Here is a 22,438-nt window from a genome sequence, read left to right on the forward strand (position 1 = left end):
AATTACAAAGACCAAGTTTGGCCCTAAAGATGAGATAAGAAAAGTTACCTCCCCCCAAGCTTCTTTGCATAGCTATGGGGTTGGGGTGAGGGTGGCTTAGTGGATGTGCAGCACTGAATATAACCTTGAACTTTGTTGATATTTTAGTTTTCCTGAATTCCTTCCTCCTTTTTACTCTTTTTTCATAAGGGAGAGGGCAGGGGTGAAAGAGGAGGGATAAATTGGGAAATGTAAGAGATATAAAAACAAAGACCTCAAAAACGTATTTAAAAAAGAAAGTGGTATCGGAAATGGGTTTTTAAAAATATAGCTATAAACAACAGCATTTCAGTCTCAAATTGTCGTATTGCCAAAAATATCACCTTACAAGGATAATGGGGATTTTACTGGCATGTTGTTGGCTAGTGAAGGACTAAAAATTCTACAGGCCCAGAGGAGGGTGACTCTCACTTGAAAGCAAATATGAGGACACTGGCAGCAGTCATATTCCCCATCCTAACTATCCATTTGAGATCTGGCTGGTCATAACATAACCTTAAATAAACCCCAGTGGAATATACCTGAGTTGTGCATCTGGTTTTGCTTTCTCCTTTCAGTGGCATAGTGGTAACATTCACCAGATAGTTATCAATATATACAGCCTTTGCTAAATGTGGGGGGATGATTTCCAGCCTTTGGAATGGTAACTTCAAATTTAGGACACATACATGAATCATCAGTTTTAGAACACGATGGCTGTATGACTATGGGAAAGTCACTTGAAGCTCTCAATACTCCACGCAACTCTCTAAAATTGTCACTTAACAAAAAAGTTGCCAGTCTTCACTGGTGGAGGGGGTTGCCATATTTTAAATACCCTTCACCTATGAAATCACAAGTCCAAACCAAAAAAAAAGGTACTAAAACACACATAATACTATAAACTACCCATAGCATGATATTATCTTTCTTTGAGGAAGGGAAATGTACACCACAATCTTGCACATTTCACATGTGGCATTTAATAGATTCCTGAAGCAAAAAAAAATAAAACAAAACATGACATAAAATCCAACTTTTAGGGCAAGTTAATTTGTTTTTCATAGTAAATTTAAAGAATAGTTTATAGATTTTTTTCAGTTTTTATTCACAAAGAAGGCCTTTAATCAGAATATGAGAGTAGATACAGAGAACCTAAATTTGACCTCAAAACTATGCCTTTCCTGCTGTCTCTTCTTGGAACTTTTCTCAGTGCCTGAGGCCTCCTCCTTCTAGAACATTCAACTACCTCAGAGGCTTTCTTAACTGGAATATTGATCTTCAAGGCCCATTCCCTTCTCCCACTAGTGAGCTCCCACTGGGACCTCCATTTTGTAGAGGGGTCCAAGCCAGTCTTTATTTTTCTCCTGACTCTCCTCCTGACTTCCTAACTTCAAAACCATGACCCCATATTGGGGACCTTCATTCTCCTACCTTCTTTTGTGTGATGTCTTCCCCTATTTGAATATAACCACGTTGAGAGTAGGGACTGTTTTTCTTTTTGCTTGTTTTTATATCCCCGGTGCTTAGTACAGTACCTGGCATATAGTAAACACTTAATAACTGTTTCCTCCTTTCCTTCCTTCAGTCTGGCTAGATTATATTAAGATAATGCTTAATGTCTAGACCAGATTAGGAATCATATAGGTCCTGCATGTAAGTTCCAAGAAAATTATGGAATATGCAGTTTCATATTCCAAAATAAGACTATACCTCAGGTCATGAGGAGAATAGCAAACATATAATTTATCAGTGTATCTAAGGTTACAAACTAAAAGAAATATACACACTATATGAGAAACAGATCATATATGTTCTAATATTTCTACTGGATTTTGTACTTATTTCTCACTTTTGCACTTATGATTCTGGCTCACAAAGTTTTATGCATTTGAGCCTCTTCTTATTCATGGTCATGAAGCAGCTAGGAAATATAATAGTAACCAGATAAAAATGTTCAAGAACTTCCTTGGAGTTTTCACAAGTTTGGAATTCACATCTTTTCTCAACAGACAAAATCAGAATGGCAGCTTTTAGTGCCTGGTTAGTCTTTTCCAGCAGCTACCTACGACAATCTCATTTGATATTTGATGTTTATAGGATTTGGGTAAAGTGCTCATAACCCTTTGGAAATTAGTGTACTCAAAAAGAATAGAATAATCAGGCATATTTAAAAACAAGACAATATAATCAAACCGTCTTAAGGAAATATAAAATTTAGAGTACTCCCTACTCTCCAACCAAAAATAATAAATCTTGCAATTCCATATTATTAAAATTAATCTTCAAGACTATTATAATTATCTAATCCCTAAAAATACAGAATGATACAATTTTCAATAAATTATATGAAAAATTAAATATCTAAAATCACATTTTCACTTCATATAGAAATATACATGCATTAAGCATTTTCATTCTTTTCAAGAAAGATCTATACAACAACCAGATAAAATAACTTACAAGAATGCTCAGGTCTCTAGGTTTGTTAATCTTAAGAGAGCCCAGTAATATTTAGATGAAGTAAAAATTAAGAATTTTGGTACTATTTAAGTTTATATATCTATATCTACATATATACACACACAATATATACACACGTACACACATACATTCTTTTGTAATACATATGTGTGTGTATCTTTAAAAGTGCTTCATGCATATTAATAACATTTACAGATCTATGCTATGCTATATAATAAGTTAGAGGGAAAAAAGTATTAGTAATATATATACACAAGTCAGTAATTGTCCCTTACTTCCCATGGGCCATAAGTCTGTCCAATTAAGATTTTACTTTCTATATAGGTTCAATGTCTGATTTTTTGAGTAGAGCCTGCAAGTTATTTCATGAAGAAAATTATTTCTTTGTTTAAAACATAAGCTCACTCATTTAACTTACTCTTGAAGGAATCACATTTATGGCATAATTTTTGGTTACTCTTGCCTATTTTGCCAAGGCAAAAAAATTATTTTAGCTTTGTTTTTGACATGCGTCTATCTAGATGCTTCCAAAATCCCCTCACCTAAACTATAAGAGACTGACATTCTGAAAATTAACAGACATCAGGTTTTGTCCCACTTGAGATACCTGTTCCCTTATTTCCTTCATTTTTTCCAACCTCTTGAGTTTTGTTGCATATTCTTGAACTTCTTTTAGTCCAATATCTGTGCAGAGACGAACTAAGAAGCGTAGACCTAAAGGGTATTAAAAATATATTCAGTAAAGCATTTTATTTAGAACATTTGAAAACACAAAGTATTTAATCAGTAATATTTCTAATAAATAGTACATTCTTCCTTTTACAATGTAATTGCAACATATGAAAAGAGATATATAAGGTATTTATTCTAAGGGATACCAAGTAAGTGAATATGTATAGGTCAGCGCAACCCGCCATCACTACTAGAAAAAATAGCAAAAATGTATGTCCTTGAAAGTGGACTAGAAATCATTGCCTATTGTGGACAGTACATTTCAAACAGTTTTTCTAAGCATTGAAGTAAATAAGAAAAATGACAAATTTTGATTATTTCACTTCTGAAATTGCAAAAAAGATCTTCCCTGTGCCTATAACATTTCAGTATAGTATAAGATTCTCAGTATCAAAAACACTTTTGCCATTGTATTTTCCAAAATTTCCTAATTAAAAATGTGATTATTAAAGAATCAAGAAAATTCTAAACCTGAAAAAAAGACTGAACTTTGTAAGAACTATATCTAAAAAAATCATAACTTTCTAGTTATACCTCTGTAGTATTACATTTGTGAAGATTCACTGAATACTAACATTTTAATTATAGCACTATGTTAGATTAGAAGCAATATAAAATATCACACAATCCCCAGATAATGGTATAGAATTATGATTCAAATGTATATTTTCATCAGATTTAAGCAGGTTATTTTCATCATCTAGGTCAATACATCTCAATGCAACTTTTCAAAAGCAAAAACAAAACTTAAAATCTCTACAAACATACATAGTTTAAGTACTATTTTAATTAAAGTAGCTATTAAAATCTCATGTGATGTGAAAACCAACAAAATTCTAAATACAAATAATTTTCAAAACTTTTAAAGGCTTCATTATGAAGTTAAAGATATGTGATGGATGTAGTAGCACATGGTTTTTTAAAAAAATAAAAAATATATTGTTTTAATAATTAATAATATATTCAGTTTCAACAATCACACTAAACTTCCAGAAAATTCTAGACAATGTTATAATTCTTATAAATTAAGTTGAGCAAAAACAAAATAAAGGTTGTACTTAGGACTAGAAATTTAGACAAAACCTTGAAATTTAACCCAATGTGCCATAAAACAAATCATATTTGTTTACTGTATATGAAACTTAAGTAGTAAATTTTAATCTACATATTATTCAGTTACATAATAATGTGTATTTATGTAGCCAATTTTTCTCAACCCTAAAAGCTCCCATAAAATATATTTCTACTCCAAATTAAAGTCTGGGTATAAGCCAAAAGGTATTCACACATGTAATTGCTATGTTTGATTTGTATGTACGTATGTATATATGTGTGTGTATATATATATATGTAATTTAGTATATAGTTTAGCAAATGCAGTATATATGCAATAGAAGTGAAAATATGGAAGCCTATATTTTGAAAGCTACAATATATAGTACCACTTACATTCAACATTTTCTGGAAATTTTCTGTGAATCTCCTTATAAGTATCTAAAGCTTTTTGGTAGTTACCTGTAAATAAACACAGAAGTATTTAGTTTCAGACATGAACCAGTCTTGAATGATCTTAATTCCTATGCAAGATACTGTAACTTCTAACAGTCTGATATGAAAGTTTCATATTTATCACAAGCAAAATGCTCATTTTGAGTAAAAAAATTTTTGGACAAGCAAATTTTGAAAAAAAAATTTTAACTACAGTAATACTTTTAATATTTCAGTGGTTCTGTATCCTCATGAATGTGAGGACCCCTTGCACCACTGAAGATCAAGATCCATTCATGCCTTCTCATTCTGGAGATCCTTCTCCATGATCTCCCACAGATAATCCTCCACAAAGTATCCACTAAAGATGTCGAAGGCCTTCTTTGAGGTGATACATTTGGGGATACCAAAACAGAGCTTGGGATGTTTATCCGCCCTATGTGACTGGACCATCTGCTTTTCAGAGCATACATTTCCTAGATGACCTATCTTACACTACTTCTTGAGAACACATTGTCTTTAGAAACATGCTGTGGCCTACTTCAATTAATCAATAAACAAACATTTATTAAGCTCATGTTATGTGTTAAGTACTGTGTTAGGTGCTGGTGATACAAGGACAAAAATGAAATTATTTCTTACCCTCAAGGAGCTTACATTCTATTGGAGGAGGAAACAAGTGCATATATGAGTACATATAAATAAGTCCAGAGTAAAAATAATTCTAGAGTAATTTAAAGGGCAATCCACTGTGCTTTTCTGCATGTTCAATTCCTCAGGGGCTGTGATGTTCTAAAATGTGCAGCCATACAGCAGCACTGTGAGTATATCTACTTCTTGACTAGGAAGCAGCTAGGAACTGCTGAAAATACTCTGCAACTGTAGTATCCCAAGCACAAGAGACCCTGTTCCTGGCCTCCCAGCCATGGGATCCTACACCACAGCATCCAACATTTAAAGTAGGAAGGGCCCTCGGAGGCCCTCTACTCCAACCCCCTCCTTTTATCGATAAGGAAACTAAGGCCCAGGGAGGTTAAATGCTTAAGGTCACTAGGGTAGGAAGCATCAGAGTCAGTCTGAGACCTTGTCCTCTCACTCTACATCAGTGGTGTTGAACTTAACTAGAAATGGATTCCTGAGGATGTGTATTGACTTAGAAAGACACAAATTAACACTATCTATGTTGGATTGTATTTTTTGTATTTTGAAACATTTTCCAATTAGGTTTTAATCTGGTTCAGGCAACTCTGAGGAAGGAGTCTGATATTCTGGTGTAGAGCCTTCCCGTGCCGCTCTTCTGGGTCCTGCTCCTTGTCCATCTTCAGAGACTGTTCCAACATATAGGTGTTAATGTACTAACTGATATTTCAACTGTGTGACAGTATGGGCACAAATATTTTTTCATCCACTTTCTTCTTCCTCAAGGGATTATTAGGTCAATCACGAATCTTAGTAAGCAGTTTCTATCACATTCTGGGGCTTGCGGAAATTAGCATATTCTTCTAGCTCTAACTCTTACTGTCTGCAGGAACCCAGGCTGGCTTTTTTTTACCCCACCAAGTTCATTATGTGAAGAATTGCTGACCGTGAAAAACCTACATACCAACAGGTTTTTAGTATTTTTGTAGCTTTTGATTCTTAAAAGTACACATACTCTCTCCCTCTCTCTCTCTTTCTCGCTCTCTTTTCTTTTTGGCTAGGCTAGTGTCATGCAACCAGAAAGGAATCTGGAACCCGAAACCACAGAGCAAATGTCCAACACTATCAAAAAGTAACAAAAAGTAACTGTGAACTTATATATTTCCAGCTTTTCTTAGACATTTTAATTCACGAAATTTTTCTCCACCGTAATTCAGTTTTTCCACACAGTCCCCATACCTGGAACTCCCTTCCTTCTCATCTTCACCTCCTGACTTTACTAGCTGCCTTAAAGACTGAGCTAAAATCCTACATTCTACAAGAAACTTTCTCCCAAACCTCTTTGGGCTAGTGCCTTCCTCCTGTTGATTAACTCCAGTTTACCCTGTATGTAGATTGTCTGTACCCAGCTCTCTAGGTATTGTCTCTTCCATTAGACTGCAAGCTTCTTGACAGCAGGAACCACTCCCCCCCCCCCCATTTTCTTTTTATTCTTAGCACTTAACACAGTGCCTGGCACATAGTAGGTGCTTAATAGGTGTTTGTTGGATGACTACACAAGCACATTATTCCATGTCTCATGGCTATGCATTTATCAGTTAATTAGCATTTATCAAATTATATTTGCACTGGCCAGTGTTGAAAAAAAAATTCAGTGGCATACTGTGCTGTAGGTATAAGAATACTAGACAATTCTACCTAAATTAATTTACTTATTCAGTGCCATGCCAATCAAACTAATAAAAATTATTTTGAGAGCTAGGAAAAATAATAACAAAATTCATCTGGAAGAACAAAAGGTCCAGAATATCAAAGGAATCAATGAAAAGAAATGCAAGGGAAGGTGGCCTAGCTGTACCAGATCTTAAATTGTATCATAAAGCAGTAAACATCAAAACTACTTGGTATGGACTAAGAAATAGACTGGTGGATCAGTGGAATAGGTTAGGTACACAAGACAAAACAGTCAATGACGATAGCAATCAACTATTTGATAAACCCAAAGACTCCAGCTTCTGGGATAAGAACTCACTATTTAACAAAAACTGCTGGGAAAACTGGAAAATAGTATGGCATAGACTAGGCATAGACCATCATCTTACACCATATACCAAGATAAAGTCAATATGGATACATGATTCAGATATAAAAGCTAATACTATAAGCAAACTAGGAGAGCAAGTTATAGTTTACTTGTCAGATTTATGGAGAAGGGAAGCACTTATGACCAAACAAGAGATAGAGAACATTATGAAAAGCAAAATGGATGATTTTGATTACATTAAATAGAAAAGTTTTTGCACAAAGCCAACGCAGCTAAGATTAGAAGGGAAGCAGAAAGCTGGGAAACAGAGACAGTCAGTGTCTCTGATAAAGGCCTCATTTCTAAAATATATAGAGAACTGAGTCAAATTTGTAAGAATACAAGTCATTCCCCAATTGATAAATGGTCAAAGGATATTTCTTCAGATGAAGAAATTAAAGCTATAAGAAAAAAATGCTCTAAATAACTATTGATTAAAGAAATGCAAATTAAAACAACTCTGAGGTACCACATCACACCTATCAGATTGGCTAACATGACAAAACAGGAAAATGATAAATGTTGGAGAAGATGAGGGAAAACTGGCACACTAATGCATTGTTGGTGGAGTTTTGAGCTTATCCAGCCATTCTGGAGAGCAATTTGGAATTATGCCCAAAGGGTTATAAAACTGTGCATACCCTTTGACTCAGCAATACCACTTCTAGGTCTGTTTCCCAAAGGGATCATAAAAATGGGAAAAGGACTCACATGTACAAAAATATTATAGCAGCTCTTTTTGTGGTGGTAAAGAATTGAATTGAGGAATGGCTGAACAAGTTGTGGTATATCAATGTAATGCAATACTATTGTGCTATAAGAAATGATGAGCAGGAGGACTTCAGAAAAAAAGTGGAAGGACTTACATGAACTGATGCTGAGTGAAGTTAGTAGAACCAGGAGAATATTGTACACAGTAACAGTCACACCATGGGATAACTGACTTTGATGGACTTAGCTCTTCTCAGCAATGCAAGGATCTAAGACAACTCCAAAAGACTCATGATGGAAAATGCTATCCACATCCAGAGAAAGAACTACACAGTCTGAATGCAGAGGGAAACATACTATTTGCTCTTTTTTTTGTTGTTGTTTTGTTCTGTTTCTTCTTTCTCATGGTTCCTCCCATTGGTTCTAATTCGTCTTTATAACATGACTAATATGAAAATATGTTTAATATGAATGTATACGTAGAGCCTATATCAGATTACATGCCATCTTGGGGAGGGGGGAGAGAGCGAGGGCAAGGGAGAAAATTTGAAACTCAAAATCTTAAGGAAGTGAATGTGAAAACTAAAAATAAATAAATTAATTAAAAATATGAAAAAAGAATGCCAGAACCAATTTTTATTAATGAACGATTATTCTAATCTAAGCATTTTTCAGCTTAGTGAAAAATGTCCAAATTGTCTCTTTGTGCTGTCAGACATCTCTGCAACACAAGTGATTTTGAAGTTCTAGTTTATAGATCCTTGAACAAGGAATATTTCACAGTCAAGACTAAGCAAGGTTCCAAAGCTTATTTAAGAGTTCAGGTACCAATCTGCTTCATCAAATTCAACAACAGTCACTTAACTCTCAGCATACCTTTGGAGAATCATTTTCTTAAAATCCATTTAATCCCTCTTTGACCTCTTTCAAGGAAGCCCGTTTCCAATGAATCAATCAATAAACATTTATTAAGTGCCTACAAAGTGCTGAGCACTGTGCTAAGCTTTTCAGATGCTTCTCTGAATCTTTTAGTCTGATCATTATCCTAACCTGGCAAGGTAAATCAATCACCCTGATTCTGGTCAGGTTACCACCCTAATTACTGCACTTCAAAAGTGAGGATTACTTCCTAGTAATCCTCCCCTAAAGGAGAGGGAAATAAGAACTTGTTTTGGAAGTGATAGTTAAAGACTGATAAGATTTCTCTTTCAGATTAGTCCCAAGGTATCAGATTAGATTAGGATAATTTTAAAAGACTTTCTACATATTTCTAAAAGAGTGAGGGAGAAGAGGGCTTTATCTGCATCTACACCTGGACTGCTTTACTCTTCCCCTCCACAACTCTTAGGATCCCTAACTCTTTTCAAGGGTCAGTTTAAGTGACACCTCCTACATAGAACCTTTATATCCTATCTATTCACCTAGAGATTTTTTCCTTCCAAGCCCAGAAATCACTTTATAATTACATTGCACAAATATTTTAATTATCTATCTGTGTAAATGTTGTTTACCTTCCAAGTAGAATGTAAGCTCCTTGAGTACAGGGACAGTTTCATTTTTGCTTTTATATCTCTAGTATTTAGCACAGTGCTTGGCACACAACAGGTCCTTAATAAATTCTTGTTGAATTTAACTGAATTGAAATGAATGGGTCATTTACAACATATGATTATGTTGACTGATCTGCATTGATCTGTAGTACTTCAAAATTGTGTTTAATAGGAATTTGTGAACTATGTTTTTATTTATGTGAGCTATTATGTATTTATATTCCCCTACTTATGTATAACTTACACAAAAATAAGTGTAAATTAGATCAAATACATTTTTAAAAGTGTATTCTGATTTTTAAAATGAACAAGGGTAGAGTTTTTTTTGACTACTTACCACTTCTTCTATAGCAACTAGCTACCATTAGCTGCCATTTCACTTGAGTAGGCCTGTTAAGAGAATAAAACATCATTTGATTGGTACTAAAACAAATTAAAAATAATCTGTGAAATCCATGGATAAGTCTATCCATGAACCATTTATTACATGGTATTTTCCAAACCTCCAGATTGCCTCTAGTATAAAACAGAAAATCCTCAGCCTGGCATTTAAAGTTGATCATTCAATTAACAAGCATTTATCAAATATTTGCTATGTGCTGGGCACTGTGCTAAATGTTAGACATTCAAAACTAAACATGAAACAGTCCCTGTATGGAAGTGAGGAGTGAGAAAAAAGGAATGACCAAATTTTCTAGTAGTTTTGGCTGAGAAAGGGAGAAGAAATAAAGGGCAATAATTTGAGATGCTGTTTGAGTTAAGTGAGGTTGTTTTTTTAAAGGATACAGGAAAACTAAGCCTATGTGTAGCTGGTTGATGGGGAAATGAAGATTAAAGAGAGAGAGGAGATGATTGTGGAGGCAACCCGCCAGCTGAGACAGGATCAAGAATACAAGTAGAAGGTTTTTCCTTGTTGAGGAGAAGAGTCATATCTTCATCAGAGAATGAAGTAAAAGAAGAACAGGAGATCATGTCAAGGGGTTTTAAGATGTAGACTAGGCAGCTCAAGGTTACTGGCCTCCATCTTCTCAGTAAAGGATGAAGAAAGACCTTTTGCTGGGAGGCTCTGGTTAGGGGTGGTATGGAAGGTTTGAAGAGAGAAAAGACATCCTACAATTGCCAATATGGGGAATGTAACAGAGAATTAATTATAGTAAAAGGATTGCCTTCCTTGCAGTGAGGACTCAGTTGAAATTAGGTTTAAAAGTCTGAAGAAGACCCAGTCAGCATGGTCATATGACTTCTCCCAAAACAGTTCAGCAGCATGAGTATTCGTGGAGCAAGCAGGTGTTGGTTGTGATCCAGGTATGGGGATTGGTCAAGGCATTAGTGGTGAGAAGAAAAAAGGGCAAGAGATTTAAGAGTACAGGACAGGGTGTTGTTGAATTGCTTAACAATTGGATGAGGATTGGGCAGGGAGGAAAGTGAAGCGAGGGAAGGGGTGATGGCCTAAGAGACAACTGAAAGGCAGAGGGATGAAAAAGAAATTTAGTTTGAGGCATAAGAAGATACAGAATGACAGGAGATTATGGCTGGATAAAGGAATTTCAGAATTCTTGATCACGTGGAACACTTGGGAGTGATGATGAGAACAAGAGTGTGATAGCCCCTGTTTGTTATTGAGGTGGGATGAAGGAATAGGTCATGGGAGGTGAAGAAACTAAAGAACAAAGATCTTGGGTGGTATAGTGGATAGAGCGCTGTGTAACCCTAGGCAAGTCAGTTTAACTTGCAAAAAATAGACATCAGAGCAGTTTGTAAGTTTGGGTGTGGTTTTGCATCTACAGGATGAAACACGTTAATTCCCTAAAGTTAGTAAAGTAGCCTTGTGAGAATAGAACAAACATCTATGACCTAATGAGATCCAAGAAGCCAGGTAGATATACACGGTCAGCAGTTAGGAGGTACAAGATAGGTAGATCTATTTACATAAACATAATTTCTGCTTGTTGACTGATTTACATGGACATGACAAGAATATGCTGTCAATTAAAGGCAATTGAGCTGATGGTTTTATCTTGTCTTAGGAAAAAAATGAAACCTGGCCAATAAATCAATTAAGTATCATTTAAGAGGTCATCTACAACATAAAAAGCATGGCTAACATAAAGTGCACTATAGCAGTTAGACACATATGTTACCCAAGCAGGCAAAGGCCTGAGAATCTACCTTTAAAGAAATGTGAAGACAGGGAATATTCTGAAGTATCTTATAGAGAGTGGGTAATGTTAGTATTTCTGCCCAGATGAACACCTATATGTGCACAAAGTACACATCAACTTCTGTCCTAGAGAAGATGGAGGCTAGAGAAATGTGTGCTACTTTGTAAGTGCTCCTTGAAACAATAAAAAAAGAAACAAAAAAAAATGAAGAAAGAAAGATGGAAATCTTAATGTGTTTTTTTATCTTTCCTATTTATATATACCTTAATGACAGTGGGAGTTGGAATGAGTTGAAACCTTGTTATTATATATCATTGCATAGGGATGTGTGTGTCATGATGTGATTCTGTCTCAGAGGGTTACAGTTACTGAAGCACCAAAAGGATCAGGAAAGCTGAGATATGGGGTGGAAGGGAACTCAGAAGAACACCTAGTTCACCTCTCCTTTCACAAATGAGAGAACTGGGCCTCAGACGGATTAAGTGACCTTCTCAAGGTTCCACAAAGAATACAACTATCCCAGCTGGGATTGCTACAGTGTGAATCATTAAAATAAACAATTTCTTTAGTTATTATTTGATATATTTTTCTGAAATGACACTTAGTCCTAGAAGTGCTGGAACCTTACACAGTCAGTCAGCAAGCATTTATTAAACATTTACCATGTGTCAGGCACTGTGCTAAGCACTGAGGATACAAGGAAAGGTAAAGAACAACACTTGGCTACATATTTGTTGATTAATTGATGTGAATAAGGAAACAGCTGGAGGACAAATCCTGAAAAGCTTTTGGTTTAATAATCCTTTTAGAAAGTTCTATCATGAGATATGTTTTTAATTAATAAATATTTTACATTTTTCCCCACCATAATGGTAACTAAGTAAAATGAGACACAGAGGAAAAATGGAAATATTATCCAAAGCCATAAATGTTCTAATACCTGACACATAATTTATAATGTCTCCTACATATTATTTAAGGGGGCAAATATCTCAACACAAGACATAAAATAACAATCATAACTTACTGAATAAGAGCGGCTCTTTCAAAGTATTTAATGGCTTTTTCACAAAACTGGGTGTCAATGTAATAGGCTCCAAGCCACTCAATGACCTCGATGTTAGAAGGGAAATACCGATATGACTGACAAAATATGAAAGATGAAAAGAACATAATTTTGATGATAAACAACATACTTCTTTTAGTTCTCAAATATCTTATTCATTTAAGTTATTAATTCTCCTGATGCCAGAAATCTGTAACACATGAATGAAAGCAGTTTATTTATATACTAACTCATAGAGTACATTCTGCAAGTTTGGGAATTGCAAAACTGATTTTTAAAAGAGTTAACTGAAGTGAAACTGTCATATTTTCAATTACATAAATCACTTTAATGCAATGAATTGTATTGTTTCAAAAGAACAAAAGAACATACAACCCAAATCCAAATATTACTTTTAATAGAATAAAAAGAACAATGAGTGATAAACAAGATGGGAAAATCATGCTTCAAGACAAAAATGAGTTTGTCCTATAAATTGTACTTCCTTCTCATTAAAATTTGTCTGTAAACAGAACTTTTTCCAAAATTCTAATGTATAAGAAATCAAAGTTACTTTTAAAATGTACTTTAAACATTTCCTAAATTTACTAATTATGCCTTCTTTATAACTTTATTCTTATAAATTCTATAAAATACCTTTAAACACCAGTAAAAATGGTATAGGTACCTCATAGTAATACTGAAAAGCTTGGGATTTATCGCCTTCATTATCATATAGTTCTCCTAGTTTAGATAAGGCACGAGAATCAGTTGGAACCAAGCTGATCAACTGCATCAACCACTCAATCGACTGGTTAGGATCTTCCATTATTTCATATCTTCAGTAATTTTAGTTAAGGATAATAAATGCTTGGTGATTCATAGACTAAATTCAATTAATGAACATACTATAACAGCAACATTTCACAAAAAAAATTTTTTGGTTTTTTTTTTTGGTTGGGCAATGGGGTTAAGTGACTTGCCCAGGATCACACAGCTAGTAAGTGTTATGTGTCTGAGGCTGGATTTGAACTCAGAGACTCCTGAATCCAGGGCCAGTTGTCTATCCACTGCACCACCTAGCTGCCCCCACAAAAGTATTTTTAAAAATCTGTAGTAGTATGTTATTTAAACTCCCTTCCTTCACAAAGCCTTTCCCTGAATAATCCCCTTCAATCAACAAATTGTTTTTATTTCCTTCAGCATGTAAATTGAGCATTCCTATGATAATCTCATCTATGTTTTTCCTCATTTAGCTCCTCAAGTGGTTAGAGACCACGTATTTTAATTCTTCTGTATCTCCCCGGTGTCTATTACAGTACAAGCCATTTGGGTACTTAATATATGTTCCTTTTTGAATTTCATTTTTATACATGCCTACACAAAACCAAAACATTAGAAAGAGGTGCCCTGTACTTCAGTGATCACAGATTTTTCATTATATGCCAAATTTAGAATATAAGAGGAGAGTTTAAAAAAATCCTAAATGGTATCTTAAATTTCTGAACAGGTAATTAGAGTGATTATGAACTGACCACTGAGGATGTACAAATAATATGAACAAAAAAGAAAACAAAATCATTAGAAAAGGATACGGAAAAGGGAAAACAAGAATCATATATTTGAAACAGATTTTATTTTTGGACAAAATCAAGCATAAAATGTAGCAAGACTGGTTATTTTTAATCCTACCTTACTTATGTACTTATATCCTATGTTTATATCTGAATATTTACACAAAATTTATGGCACCATACATTTGTGTAAACTTATGTGAATTCTGTAACCTTGTATAAGTTTATTGTTATTTATTGCCTTTTTAAGTTAGGAGGCAGATGTAAATGTATTCCAAAGAGCTTAAAAGGATTAAGATCAAATGATGTTTTTCCCAACCACAGGAAGAAAACTTTTAAGAAAGCTAAGGGTTATGGACAAAATTCATATGAGAATAGGAATGCTTTTGTTTGTATCTGTCAGGGTGACTAGCATAGTATAGCACATTGCACATAACTGATATTCAATAAATATTTAATGAAATAATGAATAAATTAATTCTCAAGGTATGACCTCATCTTTTGAGAAAAAAAATTAAAGAGAAGCTTTAATATTTAGCTACCAGGGAATATTTTAATCAGTTATCATAATAGTTTAAAATACACTGCCCAAACAATCTTTATGATAATAATTATAGCAATAGCTAGCATTTATATAGCACTAAATAAGTTATCATTTCAGTTACTAAATAATATCTCAGAGACCATGAAGAGTAACTGGGGTTTCCAAAAGTGTCTGATTTACTTCTAGGGAACTGGTTATATCTCAAATAGTATCTGTTCTACTATTTTTAAACCTGTCTTAAAAATTATGAATACCTTGTACATTATAACTATCACTTACTTCATCATAGCATCAACTCAGTTAAACTAACACCATTTGAATTAAGCATCTCCCTTGATTTTCTTATATAAGATACACATTTGCTATTTGGTAAAGAACTTGGGCACTGTTCCGTAGGATTGCATGAAGTTTCAGGAAACAATCCAAAGCCTCATCTAGGCGGTTTAGCTTCTTATATGTTAAACCTAAAAATAAAAAAAAAAAAAGCATGAAATTAAATAATGTCAATAAGTAATTAGCTTGTTTAAAACTTATAAATTACAATACAGACAACTTTCAAATACATACATACATATACACATGTACACACATACGTGTGTGTGTGTATAAGAGGTAGTGCAACCTAGATGGTTCATTAGATATAGTGTTGGGCCCTGAAGTCAGGAACACTCATCTTCCTGAGTTCAAATCCAGCCTCAGACACTGACTAGCTGTGTGACCCTGGACAAGTCACGTAACCCTGTTTGCCTCAGTTTCCTCATCTGTAAAATGGGCTGGAGAAGGAAATGGCAAACTACTCCAGTATCTTTGCCAAGAAAACTCCAAAAGTGGTTACAAATAGTCAGACATGACTGAAAAATGACTAAACAACTAATATACACATACATACATATAATCAGCATATATATTCAATATATATTCATATATACATTCAGTATTCCTATTTGCATTACTAATGGTGATGACTATTTCTGTATATAAGGTACAGCTGACAAGACAGACACATGATGGTTTCTTTCTCCCTGAACAAACTTGAAAATTGGTTTTTGTTGTCACCCCTGTTCTTTTGTTCAGTTACATCATTCTGCATTTTTTTTAATTAGGCAATTGGGGTTAAGTGACTTGCCCAGGGTCACACAGCTAGTAAGTGTAAAGTATTTGGTCTGAGGCCGGATTTGAATTCAGGTCCTCCTGACTTCAAGAGCTCTATCTACTGTGCCACCTAGCTGCCCCTGAGTTACATCATTCTGAATGGTTGTATTTCAGGTTGAAATACAATGTTACTGTTCACCAGCAGTTTCACACCCATCCTATATTTAAGTTGTATGTTCTAAATACCCACTAAAGCACCCATAAAAGGGTTCTTTTGCTTCTTTTATTTCAGTTTTCCCCTTGAGCTGATGATTCAAAAGCCAGGTGAGTAGCCTCTTATTATCCAATTTCTGTACAAGTTCATCAAAGCTGAGTTAAAATGTAATGAAAACCATTTCAATGCTGATAGACTGTTTAGGACATAACTACTGCTGATCTTATTGCCTGATGTCTAGGAAGACTTTAGGCTGACACTGAATGAACTCCTCAAGAAACTAGATATGAAATCACAGTATGGCAATGTCTAAGAGTCTAACAATAATAACTAGAAATACTCCAAGCCTAAGGAATCTATTAACTTACCATGTGACCCTCGGAAATCATTGAACCTCCAAAATGGTCTCTCTGACTCAAATTTCTCCTCTCTCCCATCTACTGTCAATAACATAGCTGCTAAAATGATCTTCCTAAAATGCAGATCTAATCATGCCACGCATTGATTAGATGCTCAATAAACTCCAGAGACTCCCTCTTGCAACTAGGATTGAATATCAATTTCCATGACTCTTCATAGTCTAAGTTGCCAAAAGGCAACCAAACTATGTATGTACGTATGTATACCCTTTGATTCAGGAGAACATTGTACACAGAAACAGCAACATTGTGTGATGATTAACTGTAACAGAGTTAGCTCTTCTCAGTTCCAAGACAATTCCAAAAGGCTTGTGATGGAAAATGCTAACCACATCTACAGAAAGAACTATGGAGTCTGAATGCAGATCGAAGCATACTATTTTCCCTTTTTTTTGTTTTTTCTTTCTCATGGTTTTTCCCTTTTGTTCTGATTCTTCTTTCACAACATGACTAATGTGGAAATCTGATTAACATGAATGTAAATGTATAACCTATATCAGACTGCTTGATTTCTTGGGGAAGGGGGAGGAAGGGAGAAAAATTTGGAACTCAAAATTTTACAAAAATGTATGTTGAAAACTGTCTTTACATGTAATTGATAAAATAGTATTAAGGAGACAAATAATAATAATAAAAGAATAGTTTTTATATTTTAAAATAAAGACTTATTGTATCTTCGCTCACAGGTAGAGGGCCAGATTGGACGCTCGAGCCAAAGTTTGCTGACACCTGCCTTAGATGAAATGGATGAATATCTACAATAATATAAAGTACCTTGATTAACAGAAGAAATAGATTATTTAGAGAACCCTAAATCAGAAAATGAAACTGAACAAGCTATAAATTTACTCAAAGAGAAATAAAGCCCACGACTGGATGGATTTACAGATGAATTCTATCAAACATTCAAAGGACAATTAATTTCAATGTTAAACTGTTTACCAAAAAGAAAATGGAAAAAATCTTAGCAAACTCCTTCTATGATGCAGATATAGTTTGGTACCCAAACCAGGGAAATATAAAGCAAAGTGAGAAAAAAAATAGACCAATATCCCTAATGAATGTTGATGAAAAACTGATGGTGTTAATGAAAAATAATAAATGAAATATTAGCAAAGAGGCTACACAATATATTTAAAAATTTTTAGTACATTCTGACCAGGTAGGATTTATGTCAGGGATATAGGGTTGGGTCTATGTTAAGAGAATTATAAACATAACAGACTGTATAAATAATGAAAATAACAAAAAAAATCACAATGCATAAATCAATGCTAAAAAGACTTTTGATAAAATTGAATACCTATTTCTATTAAAAACAGAAAAAGGACTACATGGCCCCTTCCTTTATATGGTATCTACCTAAAGTCTAGAGCCAACAATACATGTAATGGAGCATTCTCTAGGGACCTTTCCAGTAAGATCAGGGGTCAAGGAATGATGTCTATTACCACCACTATTATTTGATACATGTGTAATGTAATTCTGAAAATGCTAGGTCTAGTAATAAGACAGGAAAAACAAGTTGAGAGAATAAACTTAGGCAAAGTAGAAACAAAACTGACATTTATTTTTTCAGATAATATGACAGTCTCCCTGAAGTACCCTAAAAAAACCAACTAGAAATTAGTTGAAACACTAACTTCAGCAAAGTTGTGGAATACAAAATAAACCTACATAAAGTGATCAGCATTTCTTTTTATTACCAACAAAACCCAGTAGGAAGAGAAAGAGAAATTCCATTCAAAATCACTATACGATGTATATTTAGTAGCCTACCTACCAAAACACACTCGAAGTATGGGACTAAAACTACAAAACACTCTTTATATCAGGGGTTCTTAACCTGAGGTCTGTGAACTTAAAAAAATTTTTGAGATTTCGATAAAATTGGTTTCATTTGTAAATCTATAAATATTACTTTATTAATTTAAAATTATTATTATTCTGATAAGAGATCCACAGGTTTCAGCAGATTGTCCAAAGGGTCCATGACACAAAGGTTAAGAACTCCTGCTTCATAGAAAAAAATAGACCAAAATAATTGGAGAAATATTAATTTCTCATGGGCAGGCCATTCCAAAATAATAAAAATGACAATACTACCTAAACTAATTTACTTATTCAGTGTTACACCAACCAAACCAAAAGGATTACACTATTAGCACCAGAAAAAGTAATTTTAAAAATTCATTTAGAGGAATGAAAAGTTGAGAACCTCAAAGAAAATAATAAAAGAGGAAGTGGGTGTGGAATACAACCTAGCTATATCAGATTTGAAACTATATCACCAAATAGCCATTATAATTCTCAAAACTACTTGGTATTGGTTAAAAACCAAAGAGGTCAATCAGTGGAACAGATTAAGTATACAACATGTAGAAGCAAACATAGTAGCATAGTATTTGATAAATCCAAGGACCCTATATACTGGGGTAAGGATTCACTATTCCATGAAAAACTGTTGGAGAAACTGTAAAGCAATCTGGCAGAAGTTAAATTTAGATCAACATGTAATACTATATCATAAGATAAGCTCCAAATGGAAACATGACTAAAATATACAAGGTTACATCATAAACAAATTAGAGGAACAAGGAATGAAATACTTTCGGCAACTATGGATAGGGGAAGAGTTCATGACCAAACAAGGGAGAAAAAAAGATTACAGAAGATAAAATGGACAATTGTAATTATATAAAATTTAAAAGTTTTTGTACAAATGAAACTACTGCAGTTAAAATTGAAGGAGAAAAAAGTTAACTGAGAAAAAAATCTTAAATTTCTGATAAAGATTTCATAACTAAGACATATCAGGAACTGATTTAAATCTATTAATAAAACCCATTCCCCAATACATAAATGGTCAAAGGATATGAAAAGGTCATTGTCAGGGCAAGAAATCTAAGGCTCCTATAAACATATTAAAAAAATGTTCCAAATCACTAATAATCCGGAAAATGCAAATTAAAACAACTCTGAGGTTCTACCTTACACAATGAACTGGCAAAGATGACAAAAATGAAAAATCACAATTAATGGAGGATCTATGGGAAAACAAACACATGAATGAATGAAATATTAAGCACTAACTATATGCTAAATATAGTGATGACTGTGCTAACTATGGGGGATCAAAATAGAAAAGACACGCTCTGCTCTTAAGGAACTCACATTCTAACAGGGAGACAACAAGAAGGTCTCAAACTGGAAGTCAGATGGAAAGATGCATGGTCCTTAGGGTACAACAGGAATGCAGATGGTAATGCCTTTTCTTTAATATTATTACACTGATAAAATCATATCACTTTCTGATGTTGAACCATTTGAATGAAACATTGATGGAGTAGTGAACTGGCCTGGCCATTCTGGAAAGTAACTTGGAACTTTGCCCCAAAACTTACTTAAATAATGCATATCCTTTGACCTTGCAATGCCACTACTAGCCCTCTGCCAGAGAGAGATTTAAAGAAAGAGGAATAAAAAATACTTACAGCAGCTCTTTCTAACAGCAAAGAGATAAAAACTAAGGGGATGACCATCAATTGGGAAAGGATGGAACAAATTATGGCATATGAATGTAACAGAATATTATGCCATAAAGAATGTAATAGAATATTATGCCACAAGAAATCACGAAAGGGACAATTTCAGAGAAATCCAGAAAGGCTTGTGTGAACTGATACAGAGTGATGTGAGTAAAACCAGGAAAACAATTTATACAATAACAACAATGTTGTAAAGAAAAACAACTTTGAAAGATTTAAGACTTCTGATCAATGCAATGACTAACTATAATTCAAGCACTGATGAAGAAGCATGCTATCTACTTCCTGACACAGGTAATGGATTTGAGGCACAGAATGAAATGTATATTTTCAGACAAGGCCAGTGTGGGAATTTGTTTTGCTTGACCATGCATTTTTGTTACAAGGGTTGTTTTTCCCATTGCAGGTGGACAAGAGGGAGAAGCTGGTAGCAACAGAGTTGCGTCCTTTAAAAAAGACAAAGAAAGAAAAGAGGCATTAAGGCATTTTTTAAAAAATGCACAAAAGAGTGGAAGAAAGACTAAAAGAAAACACAGTCAGCACAGCTTTGGAAATTATCTGTCAAATTTATTATATACTTAAAAGGAAAAGCAAGCTCTATGTAAAAGAGATTAGTAGTTTAATAGTAACTCTCTTTTTCTTTACTACTTTGTAAATAGAAATGTTTATTTTACTTGGTGTCTGTTAGTCTAAAACAAATTAAAAAAAAAAACCCTTAAAAGGATAAATAAATAAAATGCCATTCTTGGAATCAGGATGTAGATAAACTTATGCTGAATTCTCCCTTGTGTTCACATTGTATTTCAGATGCAACCATCAATTCCAGTCCTGAATTCTAGGCAACAATAGGGCCCTTTTTCTTAGTAAAGTAATTCTAATTCTCAGGCTCATTGAGTGCTTCATCAGAGAAGGCTATAGCTGCCTTTGTGGTTCCCTTTGTAGCCAAGAAGTGTTAAATCCCAGGCCACCCACCATCCCAACCACATTAAAATAAAATTAGAAAATATTTAACAAAATAAATAAAAATATAGTACAACACCAAATGATATTAATTTATGATATTTTAAGTCAATATGTAGTCTGCAGAGATTGGTCTCTATTTAAGTTTGACACCACTACTCTAGTCTACCTTACCCAGATAGTCTGATTAATGGGAGTTTTCAACTTGTTACACTTACCAATATTATAAAGTGCTTCAGTACAAGAAGAGTCATTTCTCAGAGCTTCTTTATAAAATTCTGCTGCTTTCTCATAATCTCCACTTGCAAAAACAGTATTTCCTTTATTAGTGAGAGCCGATGGATTGTATCTATCAGAGTTCACAGCTAAATCTGCATAGCTATTGGCTTTGGCAAATTCATTCTCCTAAATAAAATATAAAGAGTACATAATTTTAATTTTCTTTTTTTCCTCACTTAATATTTTATTTTTTCCAATTACATGCAAACATAGTTTTCAACATTCACTTTTACAAGATTTTGAATTCCAAATTTTCTTCTCCCTCCCTCTCTTCGCCCCTCCCCAAGATGGCACGCAATCTGATATAAGTTATTCATGTACAATCATATATAATTGTAATTTTCTTTTTTTTGAGGGGGGGGTGAGGCAGTTGGGGTTAAGCAACTTGCCCAGAGTCACACAGCTAGTGGAGTGTTATGTATCCGAGGTCTCATTTGAACTGAAGTCCTCCTGACTCCAGGTCACTGCGCCACCTAGCTGCCCCTATAATTTTAATTTTCACAAAAACCTATTTATCCTTTTCAGATATAATGATACCTATAACCATGATGACCTATTTACATTTATTATTCTTAATAACTCCATTTTTCAAAGATATCAATCTACAGCCCTAATTAGAATCTATTTTTACCAATATTTAAAATATTAAAAAATATTAAATATTTAAGAAACTCTTCCCTTGGAAACAGCTTACTGAGGCTTTCATGGTTTTAGGTATAACATAATTTATATGTAGATGACTTCTTTCCTATTGTTCAAATTTCTAGCCATTTATTATTTCACCATACTGGCATTCTCCAGATCAAGTTGGTAAACAAATTATACCAGTTCTTCTTACTCTAATAAGCAGGTGTATTCTCTACCTCACTATCCACTTGCCAAATTCTTTGACCAAG

General features: G+C 34.0%; 1 protein-coding gene across 3 annotated transcripts in view; it reads right to left on the bottom strand.

Moving 5' to 3' along the window:
* IFT88 (intraflagellar transport 88) overlaps positions 1–22,438 on the bottom strand; it is a 110,964-nt gene that overhangs the window by 42,088 nt on the left and 46,438 nt on the right. For all 3 annotated transcript variants that reach the window (XM_027835279.1, XM_027835278.1, XM_027835277.1), the window contains 7 exons: positions 21,482–21,668; positions 15,386–15,494; positions 13,601–13,751; positions 12,895–13,010; positions 10,043–10,095; positions 4,684–4,749; positions 3,110–3,216 (listed from right to left, as the gene is read on the bottom strand). In XM_027835279.1, coding sequence (XP_027691080.1) covers positions 3,110–3,216; positions 4,684–4,749; positions 10,043–10,095; positions 12,895–13,010; positions 13,601–13,751; positions 15,386–15,494; positions 21,482–21,668 — 789 coding nt within the window. The remainder of the gene's footprint in view (positions 1–3,109; positions 3,217–4,683; positions 4,750–10,042; positions 10,096–12,894; positions 13,011–13,600; positions 13,752–15,385; positions 15,495–21,481; positions 21,669–22,438) is intronic.

This window comes from Vombatus ursinus, unplaced genomic scaffold (genome assembly GCF_900497805.2).
Source record: "Vombatus ursinus unplaced genomic scaffold, bare-nosed wombat genome assembly UNPS02014813.1, whole genome shotgun sequence".
NCBI classification, from domain to species: Eukaryota; Metazoa; Chordata; class Mammalia; order Diprotodontia; family Vombatidae; genus Vombatus; species Vombatus ursinus.